The sequence below is a fragment of the Dipodomys spectabilis genome, unplaced genomic scaffold (genome assembly GCF_019054845.1).
Source record: "Dipodomys spectabilis isolate Male_0828 unplaced genomic scaffold, ASM1905484v1 ptg000095l, whole genome shotgun sequence".
In the NCBI taxonomy this organism is placed as follows: Eukaryota; Metazoa; Chordata; class Mammalia; order Rodentia; family Heteromyidae; genus Dipodomys; species Dipodomys spectabilis.
Window position 1 is genome coordinate 25,348,099 of NW_024870772.1, and position 19,504 is coordinate 25,367,602.

Here is a 19,504-nt window from a genome sequence, read left to right on the forward strand (position 1 = left end):
CCTCAGCTCTTCAGCTCAAGGCTAGCGCTCTACCACTTGAGCCACAATGCCACTTCCAGCTTTTTTCTTTTTGCTTATGTGGTGCTGAGGAATCGAACCCAGGGCCTCATGCATGTAAGGCAAGCACTCTACCACTGAGCCACCTTCCCAGCCCCTCTTAGAAAAATTTTAAATGTAGCCAAATCCTAGCTACTCAGTGTAAGGTCCGCTCCTGGATGGCTAGTAGACCCCACCCTCCTCGCAGCAAAGTCTCCACCCATTACCTGCGTTACCTAGGCAACTGGGACACCTGGAAGAGGTCACATCTGCATCTGCTGAGGTCACATCTGAATTTGATGTGGCCACAACTTTCCCCGCCCATACCGTACATAAGGCCTAGCCCAGGCTCAGACGCTCTCTTGCTCTTCTTTTCTAGCTCTCTCTCTGCTCTAGCTCTTTCCTCTCTCTTTCCCAGCCACGTGGAGTGCCAACCTTGCCTGGTCCCAGCAGGTCTACTGGATAAACCTACCCCTTACCTGAATACCACGTGAGTGCTACTGTTCTTACCCCTCTCTCTGCTCTTTTTTAGCTCTTTCCTCTCTTTCCCAGCTCTCTCTCATTCCCAGGCCTTTCCCAGCCACGTGGAGTGCCAACCTTGCCTGGTCCCAGCAGGTCTACTGAATAAACCCACCCCTTACCTGAATACCACGTGCGTGCTGGTGCTGTTCTTACTCCGCTACCTCTTTTTAAAAACCTAACACTCAGGAGGCTGATATCTGAGGATTGTGGCTCAAAGCCAGCCTGGGCAGGAAAGTCTGAGAGACTCTTATCTCCAATTAACTACCACAAAACTGGAAGTGGCCCTGTGGCTCAAGTGGTAGAGTGCTAGCCTTGAGCTGAAGAGCCCAGGGACAGTACCCAAACCCAGAGTTCAAGTCCCACGACTAACAAAAAAAAAAAAAGAAGAAAAAAGAAAAAATTTAAACGTGAAACTATATTGCTAACCATAGTATCTGTGTCCTAGCATCTATCTCCTACAGTATTTCCCCAGCATGATTCCTGGGTTTATTTATTTATTTTGTTGTTGTTGTTGTGGGGGCTGGACGGGGCTGGGAAGGTGGCTCAGTGGTAGAGTGCTTGCCTTGCATGCATGAGGCCCTGGGTTCGATTCCTCAGCACCACATAAGCAAAAAGAAAAAAGCCGGAAGTGGCGCTGTGGCTCAAGTGGTAGAGCGCTAGCCTTGAGCTGAAGAGCTGAGGGACAGTGCCCAGGCCCAGCGTTCAGGCCCCATGACCGGACCCCCACCCCCCCCCAAAAAAAAAAAAAAAAGAGTACATGGACTTTGCTGCTCAGGCTGGCTTTGAACCACAATCCTTAGATCTCAGCCTCCTGGCTTTGAACCACAATCCTCAGATCTCAGCCTCCTGAGTAGTTAGGATTATAGGGTGAGCCATGAGTTCCTGGCTTCATGGTTCATTTTTTCTTCTTAAATTCTTTTTATTGTCTTTAAGTAGTTGGACAAAGAGATTTCAATTGAGCATGCTAGTTTATGAGTTTAATGCATCTTAATCAATGTCACCCCTTTCATAATTCTCCCCCATCTCTCTCCATCCCCTCCCGTTTTCCCCCCAACATTGAAGTACTTTATGTAGTTTTTTTTTTTTTTTTTTTTTGGTCGGTCGTGGGGCTTGAACTCTGGGCCTGGGCGCTGTCCCTCAGCTCTTCAGCTCAAGGTGAGCGCTCTACCACTTGAGCTACAGCACCACTTCCGGTTTCCTGGTGGTTTATTGGAGATAGGAGTCTCACGGTCTTTCCTGCCCGGGCTGGCTTTGAACCGCGATTCTCAGATCTCAGCCTCCTGAGTAGCTAGGATTACAGGCGTGAGCCACCAGCGCCCGGCTCTTTATGTAGTTTAAAATAGATTTTTTTTTCTAAATCAAAAACTGGTATGTTGAAGATACCCTTTATAATTACCTTCCTACCAGGCATGGTGGTACATGTTGTTAGGTTTTGTTTGTTTGTTTGTCTGTTTTCCCGGTCTGGTCGTGGGGCCTGAACTCTGGGCCTGGGCACTGTCCCTCAGCTCAAGGCTAGCACTCTACCACTTGAGCCATAGCGCCACTTCCGGCTTTTTTCTTTTTGCTTATGCGGTGCTGAGGAATCGAACCCAGGGCCTCAGGCATGCAAGGCAAGCCCTCTACCACTGAACCACCTTCCCAGTTCATGCTTTTAGGTTTTTAAAGAGGAAGCCAAGTAAAAACAATGCCAGGCACGTGGTATTCAGGTAAGGGGTAGGTTTATTCATCGATCTGGCTGGTACCAGGCCAGGATGGCACCCCATGTGGCTGGGAAGAGGGTGTCTGGCCCTGGGCTAGGCCTTATCTGGGGAGGGGAAGGTGTGGCCAAATAAAGGGAGTGGGGACCAGGTGGGAGAAAGGTATAGATGTGACCTCAGTGGATTCTGAGGTGTGCCAGGTAATGCAGGTACTGGGCGGAGACTTGGCTGCGAGGAGGGCGGAGTCTGCTCGCCATCTAGGAGTGGACCTTACACATGTCCAAGAGGATCACAGTTTGAAGTCAGCTTGTACTGTATAGTGAGTTCCAGGCCACCATGGAACACATGGCGAGGAAAAACAAGGAAGTAGAGCTATGGATAGCTCAAAGTGGCAAAGTGCTAGCCTTGAGCAAAAGAGCTCAGGGATAGCATCTAGGCCCTGAGCTCAAGCCCCACTACTGACAAAAAAAAGAGGAAAAACAAAAAAACTAATATCTTTGTGGTCTCAGTCCTCTATTCATTCCATAGCAGGCATATGAGAGTGTGGCAATCCTGAACAGAGGCATCCTAGCCATGAAGGACAAAGACTTCGTGCCTTAGGGTGACTAATGTAGGGAACAGCAAAGTGGGTACTGTCATAGTCAAGTAGGTAGCTTAAAGGATCTATGGTAAGGGCTGGGAATGTGGCCTAGTGGTACATGCCTGCCTAATATGCATGAAGCCCTGGGTTCGATTCCTCAGTACCACATAAACAGAAAAGGGCAGAAGTGGCACTGTGGCTCAAGTGGTAGTGTGCTAGCCTTGAGTAAAAGAAGCTCAAGGACAGTTTCCAAGCCCTAAGTTCAAGCCCCCAGAACTTGCAAAAAAGATTAAATAAATAAAATAAATAGGAAGAAATTTTAAAAAAGAATCTCTGGTAATAATTTGAAAAATAATAGCAGTGATATGTCAACCCATATAGAACCAGTGCCAGGTGCTGGGCTTTTATCTTTGTAGCTACTTCTTATGGAGGTAGCATTATTATACCCATTGCAGATGAAGTAACTGAGGCCCAGAAAGGTTAAAAACTTGTCCAGAGTCACACATCTAACACATAGTAGAGCTAGGACTGAAACCCCAGTAGTGTGGCTATAGCATCCACCCTCTCTCTGGACAACTATGGGCAGTGCCACTTCTTACAAGCTCTCATAGGTACTGTGTGAGTGGGAAGCAGAGTGGTTGTTTAGTGTGCTGTTTAAATCTCAAGACCATAGCTGGGCACCAGTTGCTCTCACCTGGAATCCTGTCTACTCAATAGGCTAAGACCTAAAGATTGCAGTTTGAAGCCAGCCTAGGCAGGAAAGTCTATGAGACTCTTATTTCCAATGAACTACCAAAAAGTTGAAGTGGCTCAAGTGGGAGAAGGCCAGCCTTGAGGGAGAGTGTCAGGTCCTGAGTTTAAGCCCTAGTACCAGCACACACACACACACACACACACACACACACACACACACACACGACCAATTGTGACATAAAGTAAGTACCTCTGTTTGTAGTTGGAAGAGGGCAGACCAGGGCCCACATCTTCGACGGCCACTTCCAGGCCCCAGGCTGGCCCTGCGTAAAGTCCTCGGTGCGTAGGACACTTCTGGTATTCCCTCCTGTCCTGCATTAAGCCCAGAGTCTTCCTGGGCAGAATGAGAGAATAAGGACGATTGCCCATGCAGATTTTTCAAGTCTGTGCTGTAGGCAGCATCAAGGACTAGGCGATTTTGAGCCTGAAAAGAAAAGCCACATTGGGCAGGACCAACAGAAAAAGCAGAGTAGGAAACAGGAATTCTGGGAGGAGAAGAAAGCATTGGCTGAGAAGCCAGCTTAGGGGCCATGAGTCTTTTCTTAAGGGTGTGATAAACTATCTTTTGTTCCAACTTCTTGGCATTAAACGAATCACCTGAAAACGTACTGACAGCAGTGCCCGATTCCAAACCTAGAGATGGGCTTGGAAGAGCTGACTGCAGGGCAATGCTGGTGTTGCCATATACAGTGGGGAGAGCCTGGCTGGGAGTAGGGGGGAAAGGAGAGAGAGAAGGGAGTGAAGCTTGGGTTTCAGAAGCCCAAAAGGAGGAAAGTGGTGTCCCTGACAGTGGTTCAGCTCTTGCTTGTTTCATGGAACCTATCTGGCTCAAATCCAATGAGTCGTCCTCCTCTTCCAGGCAAAGAGTCAATGAGCAAGGCTGGAATGCTGGCTGAGAATCTAAGCAAACTTCAACATCATCAGAAGCTTTCAGCATACATAACTTCTTTTTTCTTCCTTTCAATGAATGTGTAAGTTCCAGTTCTTTATTCCATTTGGAGGATGGGGAGTGAGGCTGCACAGAAAGAAAAACTGTGTAAAGGGGAAACAGAACAAGCTGAACAAGCAGATATTCTTCCCAGTTGTCAGTCACTGCCCAGTCACTGCCCAGTGTGGTGCTCTGTCACTGCACAGCGTGCTGCCCAGTCAGGAACACCATCAGTGGGAAGGTCAAGGGAGGGTGAGGAGGTCCCTCAGGAAGAAGCGAAAAATGGGGGTGCCCCTTAACTCAGTTCTTAGATTCCTGTCTCTGACTGCAGAATAAAAATTTTAAGCAGAGCATGTCTGTGGCTCACACCTATAATCCAAGCTACTCAAGGTTTGAAGCCAACTGCTGGCAGAAAAGCAACTGGCAGAAAGCTGGAGGTGGAGGTGTGGCTCAAGTGGTAGAATGCCAGTCTTGAGCAGAAAAGCCATGCAAGAGCACAAAGCTCTGAGTTCAAGTTCCAGTTTTAAGACAAACAACAAAAAAAAGAATTTCAGGACGAATAGTGGGTCAAGACACAAGTGGAGAAGTATTCGGCTGTGCTGTTTTGGCAAGGCATGCTCAACCAGCAAATGAGCTGTTCTGGTAAGGTGTGAATACTAGGGCAACTGAGTGGGATGGGCATGGGGTTCTGTTACAAATCCTTTAGCGTAAGCTTGGGACTTTTATTCTAGGCATTGTTATACATTCCATTACTTCAGATACAAGAGAGTTCTGAAGTCTAAGAAGATAATTCTTTTGACACTGATTTCTGCTTCTTAGGGTTTGTAAACAGCCAGGTGCTGGTGACTCATGTCTGTAATCCTAACTACTCAGAAGACTGAGATCTGAGGATCATGGTTGAAAGGCAGGCTGGAGACTTTAACCTACAATTAACCTTTAGAAAACTGGAAGTAGAGCTATGGCTCAAAGTGGTAGAGCAGTCTTGAGCAGAAAAGTAGTCTTGAGCAGAAAAGCTCAGAGACAGGTGCCCTCAAGCCCCCTGTCTAACAAAAATAAATAAATTTAAAAAAAGATTTGTAACAGTCACTCTTCACCTGAAAAGTAGACTTTTCTAAAGGCATATTGCTTGAACCTCAGGGCATAATGATTACCTGAATAAAGGACAAAGGTGGGGAAGAAGGTCTTCTTTATATGCCTGATTTTGTCTTTTTATTATTTTTTTTTTGTCGTCATGGGGCCTGAACTCTAGGCCTGGGTGCTGTCCCTGAGCGCTTCAGCTTAAGGCTAGCACTCTACCACTTAAGCCACAGCACCACTTCTGGCTTTTTCTGCTTATGTGGTGTTGAGGAATTGAACCTAGGGCCTCATGCATACAAGGCAAGCACTCTACCACGGAGCCACCTTTCCAGCCCAATCTATTGCCTGACTTTTTTTTTTTTTTTTGTGTCGGTCATGGGGCTTGAACTCTGGGCCTGGGCGCTGTCCCTCAGCTCTTCAGCTCAAGGCGAGCGCTCTACCACTTGAGCTACAGCGCCACTTCTGGTTTTCTGGTGGTTTATTGGAGATAGGAGTCTCACGGTCTCTCCTGCCAGGGCTGGCTTTGAACCGCGATCCTCAGATCTCAGCCTCCTGAGTAGCTAGGATTACAGGCATGAGCCACCAGTGCCCGGCTTTGACTTTTTTTTTTTTTTTGGTCCGTCATAGGGCTTGAACTCTGGGCTTGAGTGCTGTCCCTGTGCTCTTCAGCTCAAGGTCAGCGCTCTACCGCTTGAGCCACAGCGCCACTTCCAGTTTTCTAGTGGTTTATTGGAGATAAGAGTCTCACGGAGTTTCCTGCCCGGGCTGGCTTTGAACTGCAATCCTCAGATGTCAGCCTCCTGAGTAGCTAGGTGTGAGCCACTGGTTGAAGGAGGTACAGTTTCCATGAATGGTATTTGTGCATTTCTATTCAGGCCATGCATTAGTGCAATGTTTAGTTTTGTATTCCTGTGTCTCAAGTCCCTTGCTTTTTCCTGTTATACTGTCTCAGCACAGACTTCAAGGCTTGGGGCACACAGCTCAAATGTAGATGCTTGCCTAATAGTACCTAGTGGCAGGACCTGAGTTCACTAGTACTAGGGGTGGGGGGAAGCCGGGAACGGATATCTCACACCTGTAATCCTGAGAGCTGAGTATGGAGGTTCAAAACCAGCTCAAGGAGAAAAGTCTGTGAGCTCTTATCTCCAAATCACTAGCAGAAAGCCAGAAATAGAGGTGTGGCTCAAGAGGTAGAATGCTAGCCTAGAGCAAAACAGTCAAACCAGAGTGCAAGGCCCTGAGTTCTAGACATAGTACCAGTAAAGGAAGGAAGAAGGAGGGAAGAAGGGAAGGAAAGAAAGAAGGAAGGAAAACAATATCTGAAGTATTCGAAATCATTTAAGCAAAATACCTTCATTTTCTTCTTTCTTTCTTTGCAGTGCCAGGAAAGGAAAGAGTGACAATAAGAAAATAAGGGCCAGGTGCTGGTGGCTTACACCGGTAATTCTAACTACTTAGGGGAGTGAAATCTGAGTATCACAGTTCAAAGCCAACTGGGAAAAGTCCATGAGACTCTTATCCCCAATTAACCAGCAGTAGGAAATGGAGGTGTGGCTCAAGTGCTGGAGTCTTCGGTGAAAAAGCCAAGTAAGAGTGGAGGGCCTAAGTTCAAGCTCAAGTACTGACTCACACACATGTACACCACACACACTCACAAAGAAGAAAAGAAAATAAGAGCCATTGTGTGGTGTCAATTTTTTTGTCTCATAATATTTCAGCAAAAGATAAAATTAAAAAATAGGGTACCTGGAATCTTAGCTAATCTGGAGGCTGAGATCTAATAAGTTCGAGGTTTAATCTCGGAGATAACCGACAAAAAGCTAGAAGTAGAAGTATGGCTCAAGAGGTAGTATATCAGCCTTGAAAAAAAAAAAAAGCTAAACAAAGCTGGGTGCTAGTGGCTCATGCCTGTAATTCTAGATACTCTGAAAGGTGAGGTAAGAGGATCACAGTTTGAAGCCAGCCTGGCCTGGGCAGAAAAGCCCACGAGCCTCTTATCACCAATTAACTGCCAAAAAGCTTAAGTGGAACTGTGGCTCAAGTGGTACAGCATCAGCCTGGAACAAAAAAGCCCTGGGACAGCACTCAGGCCCAGTTTAACCTCTGGGACCAGTACCAAAACAAAAACAACAAAAATTAAGCAAGGAGTTAGATCTTGAGTTCAAACCCCCATACTAGTACAAAAAAGAAAGAGGGCTGGGAAGGTGGCTCAGTGGTAGAGCGCTTGTCTTGCATGCATGAGGCGTTGGGTTCGATTCTTCAGCACCACATAAGCAGAAAAAGCTGGAAGTGGCCTTGTGGCTCACGTGGTAGGGCTGAAGACTGCAGAGCTGAGGGACAGTACCCAGGGCCAGAGTTTAGGCCCCATGACCAGCAAAAAAAAAAAAAAAGAAAGAAAGAAAAAAAAAATTTGGCTAAGGTAGCCAAATAATAATAATATATGTACACATCTCGGTATGTACAAAGCTGCTTACATATGTAAGTCATTATGGTGAAACCCTTTGTATAATTAACATTTGTTTAAAAAAATCACAGGAAAGAACATATATGATGGAATGGGTAGCAGCAGGCGGCAGGAGGGCTAAGGGAGAGGGCAAAGAAGGCTGAATGTGTAAAGTACTCTATAGGCACATAATGAAACTGTTTTAAAAATGGAAGAAAGGGGACAAGAAAAAGAGAGAGGGATATTTCCATATACATACAATAATAAATTACATCTCCTTGTTCAAAAATAGTATATACTAATAAAAAAATCTTTTAGCTGGGTATTGGTACCTCATGCCTGTCATTGTACCTACTCAGGAGGCTGAGATCTAGAGGCTCATGGTTCAAGACTAGCTAGGCAGCAGTTTGTGAGATTCTTTCTCAAAAAAAGTAGCTAAAAGCCAGCCTGAAAGAATGGCTCAAGCCAGCTAAAAAAGTTCCAGGCCTTGAGTTAAAAAAAAAAAAAGTGCCCCACTGAGGATTGCTTTCAAAGCCAGCCGGGACAAGAAAATCCATGAGAGTCTTATCTCCAATAAACCCTCAGAAAACCGGAAGTGGCACTGTGACTCAAGTGGTAGAGCTCAGGGACAGCGCCCAGGCCCAGAGTTCAAGTCCCACGACGACGACCACCACCACCACCAACAACAACAACAAAGAAATTCATCTGGTCCTTTCTAAACTTAAATGTAATGCAGCTACTCATGCAGAAAAAAAAAAATAATCCAGAAATCCAAAGATTAAAAACTGTTGTAGGCACATTGAGCTCTCAAGATAGTTCCAGCTATTTGGGAGATTGAGGCTGGAGGATCACAATGCAGAAGTCTACATGACAAAAAAATCATCAACAAGGTTAACATATAAATGACAGTGCAGCATGAGGCCTGGTGACCTAAGTCTGTTATCTTAGCACTTGAGAGTGTACAGTAGGAGGATTGTCAGTCCCGTGATAGCTTGGACTATGTAGCAAGACTATGTCTCAAAAAAAAACAAAGAAAGGGCTGAGAAGGTGGCTCAGTGGTAGAGTGCTTGCCTTGCATGCATGAGGCCCTGGGTTCGATTCCTCAGCACCACATAAACAGAAAAAGCCAGAAGTGGCGCTGTGGCTCAAGCGGTAGAGCGCTTGCCTTGAGCTGAATTGCTAAGAGACAGCGCCTAGGCCCAGAGTTCAGGTCCACAACCGACAAACAAACAAACAAACAAACATCAAAACAACTAATGGAACGAATAGACAAAAACACAAACAGCAAACTGGCAAATACATATATTTTTCTTTCCCTTCAAGTTCATGATCTATTAGTGTGTTTAATGGTGGTATACCTGAAGTAAGCTGGTGCCATCCATGTCTCCATCTTGCTGTACTCCTAGTGAACAGGTAATCTGTGAAGGACAAATCAGGGAAAGTGAGGCATGGGAAAGAGCAACCAGGAATTTATAGAGCAGTATTGTACTTCAAAGCACATAAACTTAAGATGCATTGCAGTCATAATCTGACTTGTTGAATCAAAACCTCTCTGTACAATGACTTCAAAATAAAACTAAAAATGAAAAAACAAAAAGCACATAGGCACTACATCTTTTGCTTTAAGTCTTACACTCATTCAGTAAGCTTCAACATTGAAGGGTTTTTTATTTTTGTTTATTTAAAGGAGCCAGGTGCTTTGGCTCAAGCCTGTTATCCTAGCTATTTAGGAGGCAGAGATTGGGGGATTGTGGTTCACTACCAGCTTAGGAAAAAAATTGGGTTCATGAGACTTCATCTTAACTAATGGCTGGGTATGGTAGTGTATGCTCGTCATTTGTAATGTATTTATAAGATCTGTCTTTGGCCAGGCGCTGGTGGCTCACACTTGTAATCCTAGCTACTCAGGAGGCTGAGATCTGAGGATCACGGTTCAAAGCCAACCCGAACAGGAAACTCCATGAGACTCTTATCTCCAATAAACCACTAGAAAACCATCTCCAATAAACCACTAGAAAAACGGAAGTGGTGCTGTGGCTCAAGTGGTAGAGCACTCACCTTGATCTGAAGAGCTCAGGGACAACGCCCAAGCCCAGAATTCAAGCCCCACAACCGACAAAAAAAACCCCAAAACCTGTCTTTGTCTTCTGCTTGTTTGCTCAGTGAAGCTCTGTCTGGGTTTTGTTTTGTCTATTTTTTTTTAAATTGCAGCTTGTCTTTATTTATTTGCTTATTTATTTATTGGTACCTGTACTGGGGCTTAAACTCAAGGCTCCATACTCTTGCTTAGCATTTTCCACTCCAGGCTGGTATTCTATCATTTAAACAATTTCTCCACTTTTGGCATTTCACTGGTTTGTCGGAGACAAGAGTGTCACAAACTTTTCTACACAGGTTAGCTTTGAACCATGAATCTTAGATCTCAGCTTCTTGAATAACTAGGATTATAGGCATGAGCCATCAGTATCTATCTAGCATTATCCTGAAAATTTTACTCTGTGACTAAAGTCCAGGACCCAGGACAAACTCATGAGCAGAGCAATATCTAAAGAAAATCTTCACAAGCCCTTGCCATCCCAGTGACACAAAATTCAAAACATCCCAAGGAGAATATGGTCCTAGAACCACCACCCCTAAGCTCCTCACTTACTACCTACTCTAGAGGTAGTAAGTTCTTTCTAGAGGCTGGGCACTGTAACGTAGTAGTAGAGTACCGATCGTGTACAAGGCCCTGTGGGTCAATCCCCAGCACAATACACACACACACACACACACACACACACACATACACACACACACACACACACACACACACACACACACACACACACACACACACACGAACAGTAAAAATAAGGAAGTGAACCAATAAGCACATCTACATCCTCTCCCCTCCCATTTTTCTAGTCCTGGGGCTTGCACTCAGGGCCAGAGCACTGTCCCTGACTTTTTGTGCTCAAGGTTAGTGCTCTACCACTTAGACACAGCTTCACTTTTGGCTTGTTCTGTGATTCACTTGATCCTTAGAAGCTACAATTACAGGCATGAGCCACCACTGAGTGCCTGGCCATCCTCTTCTTTTTACACAGACAGGAGCATGTTAGTACCCTGCTCTCCTTGTTCACTTTGTCTTAGGGTGCCTTTCTATCTCCATGTATGCAAGCTGCCTCATTCTTGTTACTGGCTACACAGACACTAGGCTCCCATGCTACTGTTCTCTCTGCTTGGAATAGAAAGTACCATTTTAGAGAACAGCTGCCACAAGGCAAACACATGGGAATGGCTCCTGAGCTCTTTCAGCAACCTTGCAATAGGTTGAAGGTCTCTTACCTGAAATGCTTAGGACTGTGGATTTTACCCCTGATTTTGGAATATTTACACCTATAAAATAAGCTATCTTGGGTTGTGGCTGCAAGTGTAAACACAATTCATTTATGTTTCATATATACCTGGTATATATGGTATAAGGCAGATATGTTATTTTATTATTGTTTGTGTGTTGGTTCTGGGGATTGAACTCAAGGATTTATGCTATTACTTGGCTCATTTTGCTCAAGGCTGGTGCTTTACCACTTGAGCCACAGTTTCACTTCTGGCTTTTTTGGTAGTTAATTGAAGATAAAAGTCTCATGAGCTTTTTTGCCTGGGCTGGCTTCAAACCATGATCCTCAGATCTCAGCTTCTTGAGTAGCTAGGATTATGGGCATGAACCACCAGCTCCTGACAAATCTTTTTCTTTGCTGTACTGAAACTTGAACTCAGGACCTTGTGCTATTGCTTCGCTTATTTTGCTGACTCAAGGTGGTGTAAGGTATATATTTTAGAAAATGTTTTTAGTGTGTCTAATTTGTCACATGAGGTCAGTATGGAATTATCCATTTGTAGGCTTTGAAAAAAGATTTGTATAGCATTTCAGATTTCTGCTGCTTGACCTGTTATTGTGCCCATCTCAGGTCACACAGAGGCCAGTGGAGGCTAGAATTACGGGCTTAAGCACGGTCCCTGGCATTCAACTTGGGAGATTTTTTAATTCCCTAGTACCAGGGGTTTGAACTCAAGGCCTGAAGCTCTTGCTTGGCTTTTTCGTTCATGGCTGGTGTGCTACTAATGAGCCATACCTCCAGCCTCATTTTTTGCTGGTTATTTTAGGCCTGTTATTCATGGGATTTTCTTCCCAGGTTGTTTTTGAATGATCCTCTTGCTCTTAGCCTCCTGAGAAGCTAGAATTAAAGATATGAGCCACCTCAACCTGCAGCCAGATTCTTAAAAATGAATTTTTATGGTAGGTTAAAATTACATATCTATTAGTAACATGAGATATATTTAAGAACCCTCATATTTCCTTAAATATTATCCAAGTGTTTGACTGCTTTTCTTTTGTATTATTGGCCATTTTCTTAGTAACTCAGGGACAAAAATTATGTTTCTTTTGTGAATATATTTTTTTCCAAGTGCATCTTTTTGTTTCCAGATTTTGTTTCTCAGGTATCTAAATCTTTTTAGGTTTTTGGAAATGCCATTTAAAGATCACCTGGATATTAGCTTAGCTTTTCAGTATAGCTTTGGTTCATTTATATTTTGGCTCAGGACATGATAGCTGGATTTGTGGTGGTTGCTCCTCCAGCAGCTTTAACAACAGGAGGATGTGAACACAGTACAAGCATGGTTTTCCCAAGTTATCACCATCACCCAGGTTTTCATTCATCCACTCATTCATTCATTTGATTTTTGGTACTGGGGATTGAACCCAGTACCTCCCACATGTAAATCCCCTCTTGTTTGTTATTTCCTTCCTTCTTTCCTTCCTTCCCCTCCTTTCCTCCCTCCCTCCCTCTTGCCTGCCTGTCTTCCTTCCTTCCTTCTTTCCTTCTTTCCTTCCTTCCTTCCCTCCCTCCTTCCCTCCTTCCCTCCTTCCCTCCTTCCTTCCTTCCTTCCTTCCTTCTTTCCTTCTTTCCTTCCTTCCTTCCCTCCCTCCTTCCCTCCTTCCCTCCTTCCTTCCTTCCTTCCTTCCTTCCTTCCTTCCTTCCTTCCTTCCTTCCTTCCTTTTCTGTCTTTTCTTTTTTGGATGGGATTGCTCAATCTAGTTTTGAGTTTATAGGCTCAAATAAAACTCCTGCTTCACCCTCCCAAGTAGCTATGACTACAATACACGTGTTACCATCCCAAGGTCATTAATCCCTTTCTTTTTTTTTTTTGACAATCATGGTTCTCGAACTCGGGGCTTTGGTGTTGTCACTGAGCTTTTTGTTCAAGGCTAGCCCTCTACCATTTTGAGGCACAGCCACCACTTCTGGTTTTAGAGTGGCTAATTGAAGATAAGAATCTCACAGAGACTTTTCTGTCTGAGATGGCATCAAACTGCAATCCTCAGATCTCAGCCTCCTGAGTAGGTAGGGCATAAGTGACTAATGCCCAACTTTCATTAATCCCTTTTTTTCTGTCATTAATCCCTTTTATAGTCACTAATTTAAAAGCAAGTATAAATAAAACACAATTACAATGTGAAGGGTTAAGAAAATATATTTTCTTCCAGCTAGAAGTGGTGAATTTTGGTGGTGAATTGGGAATAAATCGCACAGATCTCTCTGCCTAGGCTGGCTTTGAAACTTGATCCTCAGATCTCAGCCTCCTTAGTACCTTGGGTTACAGGTTTGATTCACCAGGGCCTGGCTTGTTTCTTTTTGTTGTTATTTACTATCTCAAAACTCAGAAAATAGGATTTTATGAGTAAATCAAATGCTATCTAATATATTAAAATTGTGTGTGTGTGTGTGTGTGTGTGTGTGTGTGTGTGTGTGTGTGTGTGTGCTGGTACTGGGGCTTGAAATCATGGCCTAGGTACTGTCTCTTAGCTTTTTTGCTCAAGGAAAACACTCTAAATTGCTTTGCTACAGCTCTACTTCCACCTTTTCTTTTTCTTTTTCTTTTTGGAGTTAATGGGAGATAAGTGTCTCATGGACTTCCCTTCCTGAGTGGGCTTTGACTTCTAAGTAGCTAGGATTACAGGCATCCAGCTTATATTATAATATATATATATATATATATATATATATATATATAATTTTTTTTTGCCAGTCATGGGGCCTGAACTCTGGGCCTGGGCACTGTCCCTCAGCTCTTCAGCTCAAGGCTAGAGCTCTACCACTTGAGCCACAGCGCCACTTCCGGCTTTTTCTGCTTATGTGGTGCTGAGGAATCAAACCCAGGGCCTCATGCATGCAAGGCAAGCATTCTACCACTGAGCTACCTTCCCAGCCCTATTATAAAATATTTTAAGCTATCTTTCCTTATTTTTATTATTTCCCCTTTTTAAAAAATTTCCCCTTCCCCCTTTTAGGTACAAAGCATCGGCCCTAGAGCCTTGCCCATGCTACATGTTCACAGTAACTTTACAGTGAAGCTGGGAATGGTGGTACATTTTTGTAAGGCCCAGAAGTGGGAAGCCAAATTTGGGCTACATAGTAAGATTTTTTTTTTCTCCAAAAAGATCAAAGGAGGATGTAGAACTGTGGCTCAAAGTGGTAGAGCATGAGTCTTGAGCAGAGAGACTCAGGGACAGTGCCTAGGCCCTAGTTCAAGCCTTGTAACCACCAAAAACAAAACAAAACAAAAAAGATCAAAGAAAATAAGTAGGGCATATTTTATTTTCTCAAAATTTCTCTTCCTATGTTTTTTTTTTTTTTTGTCAGTCCTACAGCTTGAACTCAGAGCCTGGGTGCTGTCCCTGAACTTCTTTTGCTCAAGGCTAGTGCTCTACCACTTGAGCCATAGCTCCATTTCTGGCTTGTTTGGTATTGGAGATAAGAGTGTTGTGGACAGACTTTCCTGCCCTGGCTGTCTTCAAACACCAACCTTAGAACCCCCAGCCTTCTCAGTAGCTAGGATTATAGGTTTGAGCCATTGGTGTTTGGCTTCTTCCTACAATTATTTTCTCTTAGATTATAAATTCTTTACTTCTTTAAACTTTATACCTAGAGTCTTATTAGCACTGTTTTTGTTTCTTTGTTTTAGAATATTTATTCCAATATTAATTAATTTTTGTGGGGCTAGGTATTGAACTTAGGGCTTTATACAAGTACCTTATCAATGGCAAACTCTTAGTTGTTGTTGTTTTTTTAACCTTTAATGGAGTTTGAACTTAGAGCCTTGAGGTTGGCAGACTGATGCTTTATGACTTGAACCATACCTCACAGCCTGTTTTTGCTGTACCTTGCAATTTTTATTCAAGCAACATTTCTCAATTTTGTCATTTTTGGTTATAAAAGACACAGTAAAAAGCACTGTCAACATTAAGAAATTCATAGCATAATGGTGTACACGAAAAACTAAGCACCTTAGAGGCTGTGTGAAAGAGGCTCATGAGTTTCAGACTAGTCTGAGCCTGGGCCTTCATCTCAAAAAAAAAAAAGTAAAGTAAAGTAAAAAAGAAAGTAGTTAGATGCCCACGGCTCAGGCCTATAGTCTTACCTACTTAAGTGGCTGGGATTTCAGTATCATAGTTGGAAACAACATGACAGACAAAACTGAGATTCTTAATTCCAATTAACCAGCAAAAGGCTAGAATTGGAAGTGTAGTTCAAGTGGTAATCAGCCTTTAGTGAAAAAGCTAAATAAGAGTGTGAAGCCTTGAGTTCAAGCCCCAGTACCAACATACTGTGTGCACATGTGTACACAAACACACACACATACATAAAACCATACATTAAATAAATAGGAAACAACAGATATTAGTAGTAAGATGTAGTTCAGTGAGAGAACACTTGCCTAGTATGCTTGCCCTGGGCTTGATCTCCAGTAAAGTGCCCCCCCCCCAACATGTAGAGATACATATTTGATACTTTCATGGTGAACCTATATTAATGACTTTAGTTTTCTGTATTACCATTTAAAAATAACACACAACCACAGCTATTCTTTTTGCACTTTATAGCTAAATTATGTATTAGTAGCTGTGTCAGTTAATAGAATAGCATTTTCTGCACGTTCAAACAATAAGGGTAATGCTGGGTGCCGGTGGCTCATGCCTCTAATCCTAGCTACTCAGGAGGCTGAAATCGGAGGATCATGGTTCAAAGCCAGCCCGGGCAGGAAAGTCCGCGAAACTCTTATCTCCAATAAACCACCAGCGAACTGGAAGTGGCCTTTGGCTCAAGTGGTACAGTGTTAGCCTTGAGCTGAAGAGCTGAGGGACAGCGCCCAGGCCCAGAGTTTAAGCCTCCCCGCCAAAAAATTATAGAGTTGGAAAATTCCTAGATGCCCAGTGACATCATGGCCACTGTGATATCATAGAACAAGGAGTTACTCAGTATGGTGGTGATGCTCATATCAACAGACTTTCTGTGCTGCTGGTGATATAAGCATTGAATGCATGCTGTGTACAGAGAACTTAATGATAGACAGCTGTGTCATGGGTTTATATATTTTTCTATACTATAACTTTTATCATTTATCTCATTTGCAGTACTGGAGATAGAACCCAGGGCCTCATGCACAGTAGGTAAGAGCCTTTATTATATATAGATATTTATATATATTTTATCTATCTATCTATCTATATATAGATATTATATATAGGTATAATATAAATATATAGATATTTATATTATATATATATATTATTATATATAGATATTTTTTCAATGCTGGTAGTGGGGCTTAAACTCAAGTGCCTCATTCCCTTAGTTTTTTCACTCAGGGCTTGCCCTCTACTTGAGCAACAGATCTACTTCTGGCTTTTTGCTGGTTAACTGAAAATAAGAGTCTCTCAGATTTGCCTGCTTGAACTGGCTTTGAATAGTAATCCTAAGATCTTAGCCTCTTCAGTAGTTAGGATTACTGGTGTGAGCCACTTCGCATCTGCCTACAATAATGATTGTAGCCTAGGATGCTTAGTGCCTTTGATGCCAGCCTCGACAGGAAAGTCCATGAGATTCTTATTTCCATTTAATCATGAACAAAGGTCAAAAGTGGAACTGTGGTTCCAGTAGTAGAGTGCCAGCCTTGAGTGAAAAAGCTAAGGACAGTGACCACAGGCCCTCAGTACTGGCACCTTATAAACACAAAATCATCATTGTTATTATAGCTATTCAACTAAAAGGTTAAGAGCCAGGCATTGGTGGCTCATCCCTGTATACCTGGCTACTCAGGAGGCTGAGATCTAAGGGTTGCTGTTTGAAGCCAGCCCAGGCAGGAAATGTCTGTGAAACTCTTACCTTCAATTAACTACAAAAAGCTAGAAGTGGAATTGTGGATCAAGTGGTAGAATGCTAGCATTAAGTAAAAGAGCTCAGGGACAGTGCCCAGGTGTGGAGTTCAAGATCCGTTACCGGCATACACATACAAAAAGTTTACTATAGACAGTGTGTCAGCATCCTGCAGGAGGTATTCATATTGTGTCATGACTGTCCAGGGCCACATACAGTAACTGGTCTTGGTCATCACTAACTACATACTTCTAGAACATAGCCCCATTGTGAAACAAGAAATGACTATTTACCTGTGTGGTGTTGGCTGTCTCTGGTAAATCCTCCTGCCACATCATGTACGGCAGAAAGTCTATATCTTCTTTGGCAATTAGTTCGGAGATATTTGGACTACTAGGAAAGGGTGACTGCTTATCATCCTATAGTGAAAACACAATTGAGTTAAATTTAACACAGATGTGATCAAATTCAATGGTAATCACACATTCCAAAACCTTGTGGATACTAGGTTTGGAGTATTTGAATGCAACTCTAGATCATATGTCCCTGATTATTGGGGCCACATGAGCAGTCTTCCTTATTGGGTTCTCTGCTTTAGTTAGTGCTCCGCACAGCTTTTCCTATTCCATTCAGAAGGGAAAAGGTCCTTTAGGCATGAGAAACCCAAGTTTTTTTTCTAGTTTTTGAATATCTTAAATTAACAAAAGATGACAAATGCTAAAAACATTACAAAATTGCAGCGCATATTAAAAATATACATGACATTAAAAACGGTAACATATGTATCTCAATAAATCTTGATACCAAGGAAACCATTCCTAGAAGAGAGGAGTACTAGCCTCTACCACCATACCCACGTAACCTTGGATTTTGTTTAGATTGATTTTCTTTTTTTTTTGTCAGTCGTGGGGCTTGAACTCTGGGCCTGGGCGCTGTCCCTCAGCTCTTCAGCTCAAGGCGAGCGCTCTACCACTTGAGCTACAGCGCCACTTCCGGTTTTCTGGTGGTTTATTGGAGATAGGAGTCTCACGGTCTCTCCTGCCCGGGCTGGCTTTGAACCGCGATCCTCAGATCTCAGCCTCCTGAGTAGCTAGGATTACAGGCGTGAGCCACCAGCGCCCGGCTTAGATTGATTTTCTTGATATACCAACTTGGCTTAGAGTTCTCAGTCCTCCTGCTTCAGCTGAGATTACAGGTGTGTGTTACCACACCTGACTAACGAGTGACTAAACTTTCTTTCTGGTGGTAATGTGTTTGTAACTCAGGGCCTCATGTTGAGTAGGCAGGTGCCTACCACTTGAGCTATGCCTCCAGCCCATTTTTGCTTTATTTTTCAGGTATAGTCTCAAGTTGTTGCTTGAGGCTAACCTGACAAGGAATTTCCATCTTCCTACTTACTGCTTCAAGAGAAGTTGGGATCATAGGTACATACAACCATACCCAGCTACTGGTTGAAAAGGTGTCTTAGGAATTTTTTGCCTTGGCTGGCCTCAGATTACAATCCTCTCTATCTCTGCCTTTTGAGTAGCTGGGATTACAGATGTGAGCCACTGAGCCCCACCTCAGTGACTTTCTTTTCTTTTTTTTTTCTTCTGGTCCTGGGGCTTGAACTCAGGGCCTGGGCCCTGTACCCGAGCCTCTTTGTATTCAAGGCTAGCATACTACCACTTAAGCCACAGAGCTACTTTCAGCTTTTTTGAGTAGTTTATTGGGAACTTTTCTGCTGGGACTGGATTTGAACTGTGATTTTCAAATCTCAGCCTCCTGAGTTGCTAGGACTAGAGGTGTAAGCCACTGGCACCTGGCCAGAGTGACTTTCATATGTGAAAATATAAAATGAAAGAGTTTAGCCTTGAGCGAATAATACATACCCTTTTCTCAACTGCCACAAAACTTGTAAACTGTGTTATGAGAGAATTTTCTTTACTGAGTTGAATAATCAGAGATTTCATGATTTGTTTCTTCATCTAGAATAGAATAAAATAAAAGAAGGCGTATCTTGAATTAACATATGACTAATTAAGAGGGTAATAAATAATCTAAGGAGGTGTTTTCTCTGCCAAGGTAATCATTTTGTAATTAGCATTTCAAAGTGAACATGCAATTAGGCCCTATCAACATTCCCTGTGAAATGGAATCCACTGACTTCACTATTATAAAAGGTACAGCTCTTGGTAATTTACTAAGTGCTCTCACACATAGGACCTTGGTCATTCTCAGAGACTGGAAAGAGTGTGGCTACCATTGGGAAGCTGAGGAATTGCC

General features: G+C 43.2%; 1 protein-coding gene across 1 annotated transcript in view; it reads right to left on the bottom strand.

The window, feature by feature from the left end:
- The window catches only part of Parp4 (poly(ADP-ribose) polymerase family member 4), a 108,456-nt gene that overhangs the window by 11,198 nt on the left and 77,754 nt on the right, over positions 1–19,504 (bottom strand). Inside the window, exons 29-32 of the mRNA XM_042685458.1 lie at positions 19,111–19,206; positions 17,533–17,658; positions 9,395–9,454; positions 3,779–4,603 (exon numbers count right to left, since the gene is read on the bottom strand). Coding sequence (XP_042541392.1) covers positions 3,779–4,603; positions 9,395–9,454; positions 17,533–17,658; positions 19,111–19,206 — 1,107 coding nt within the window. The remainder of the gene's footprint in view (positions 1–3,778; positions 4,604–9,394; positions 9,455–17,532; positions 17,659–19,110; positions 19,207–19,504) is intronic.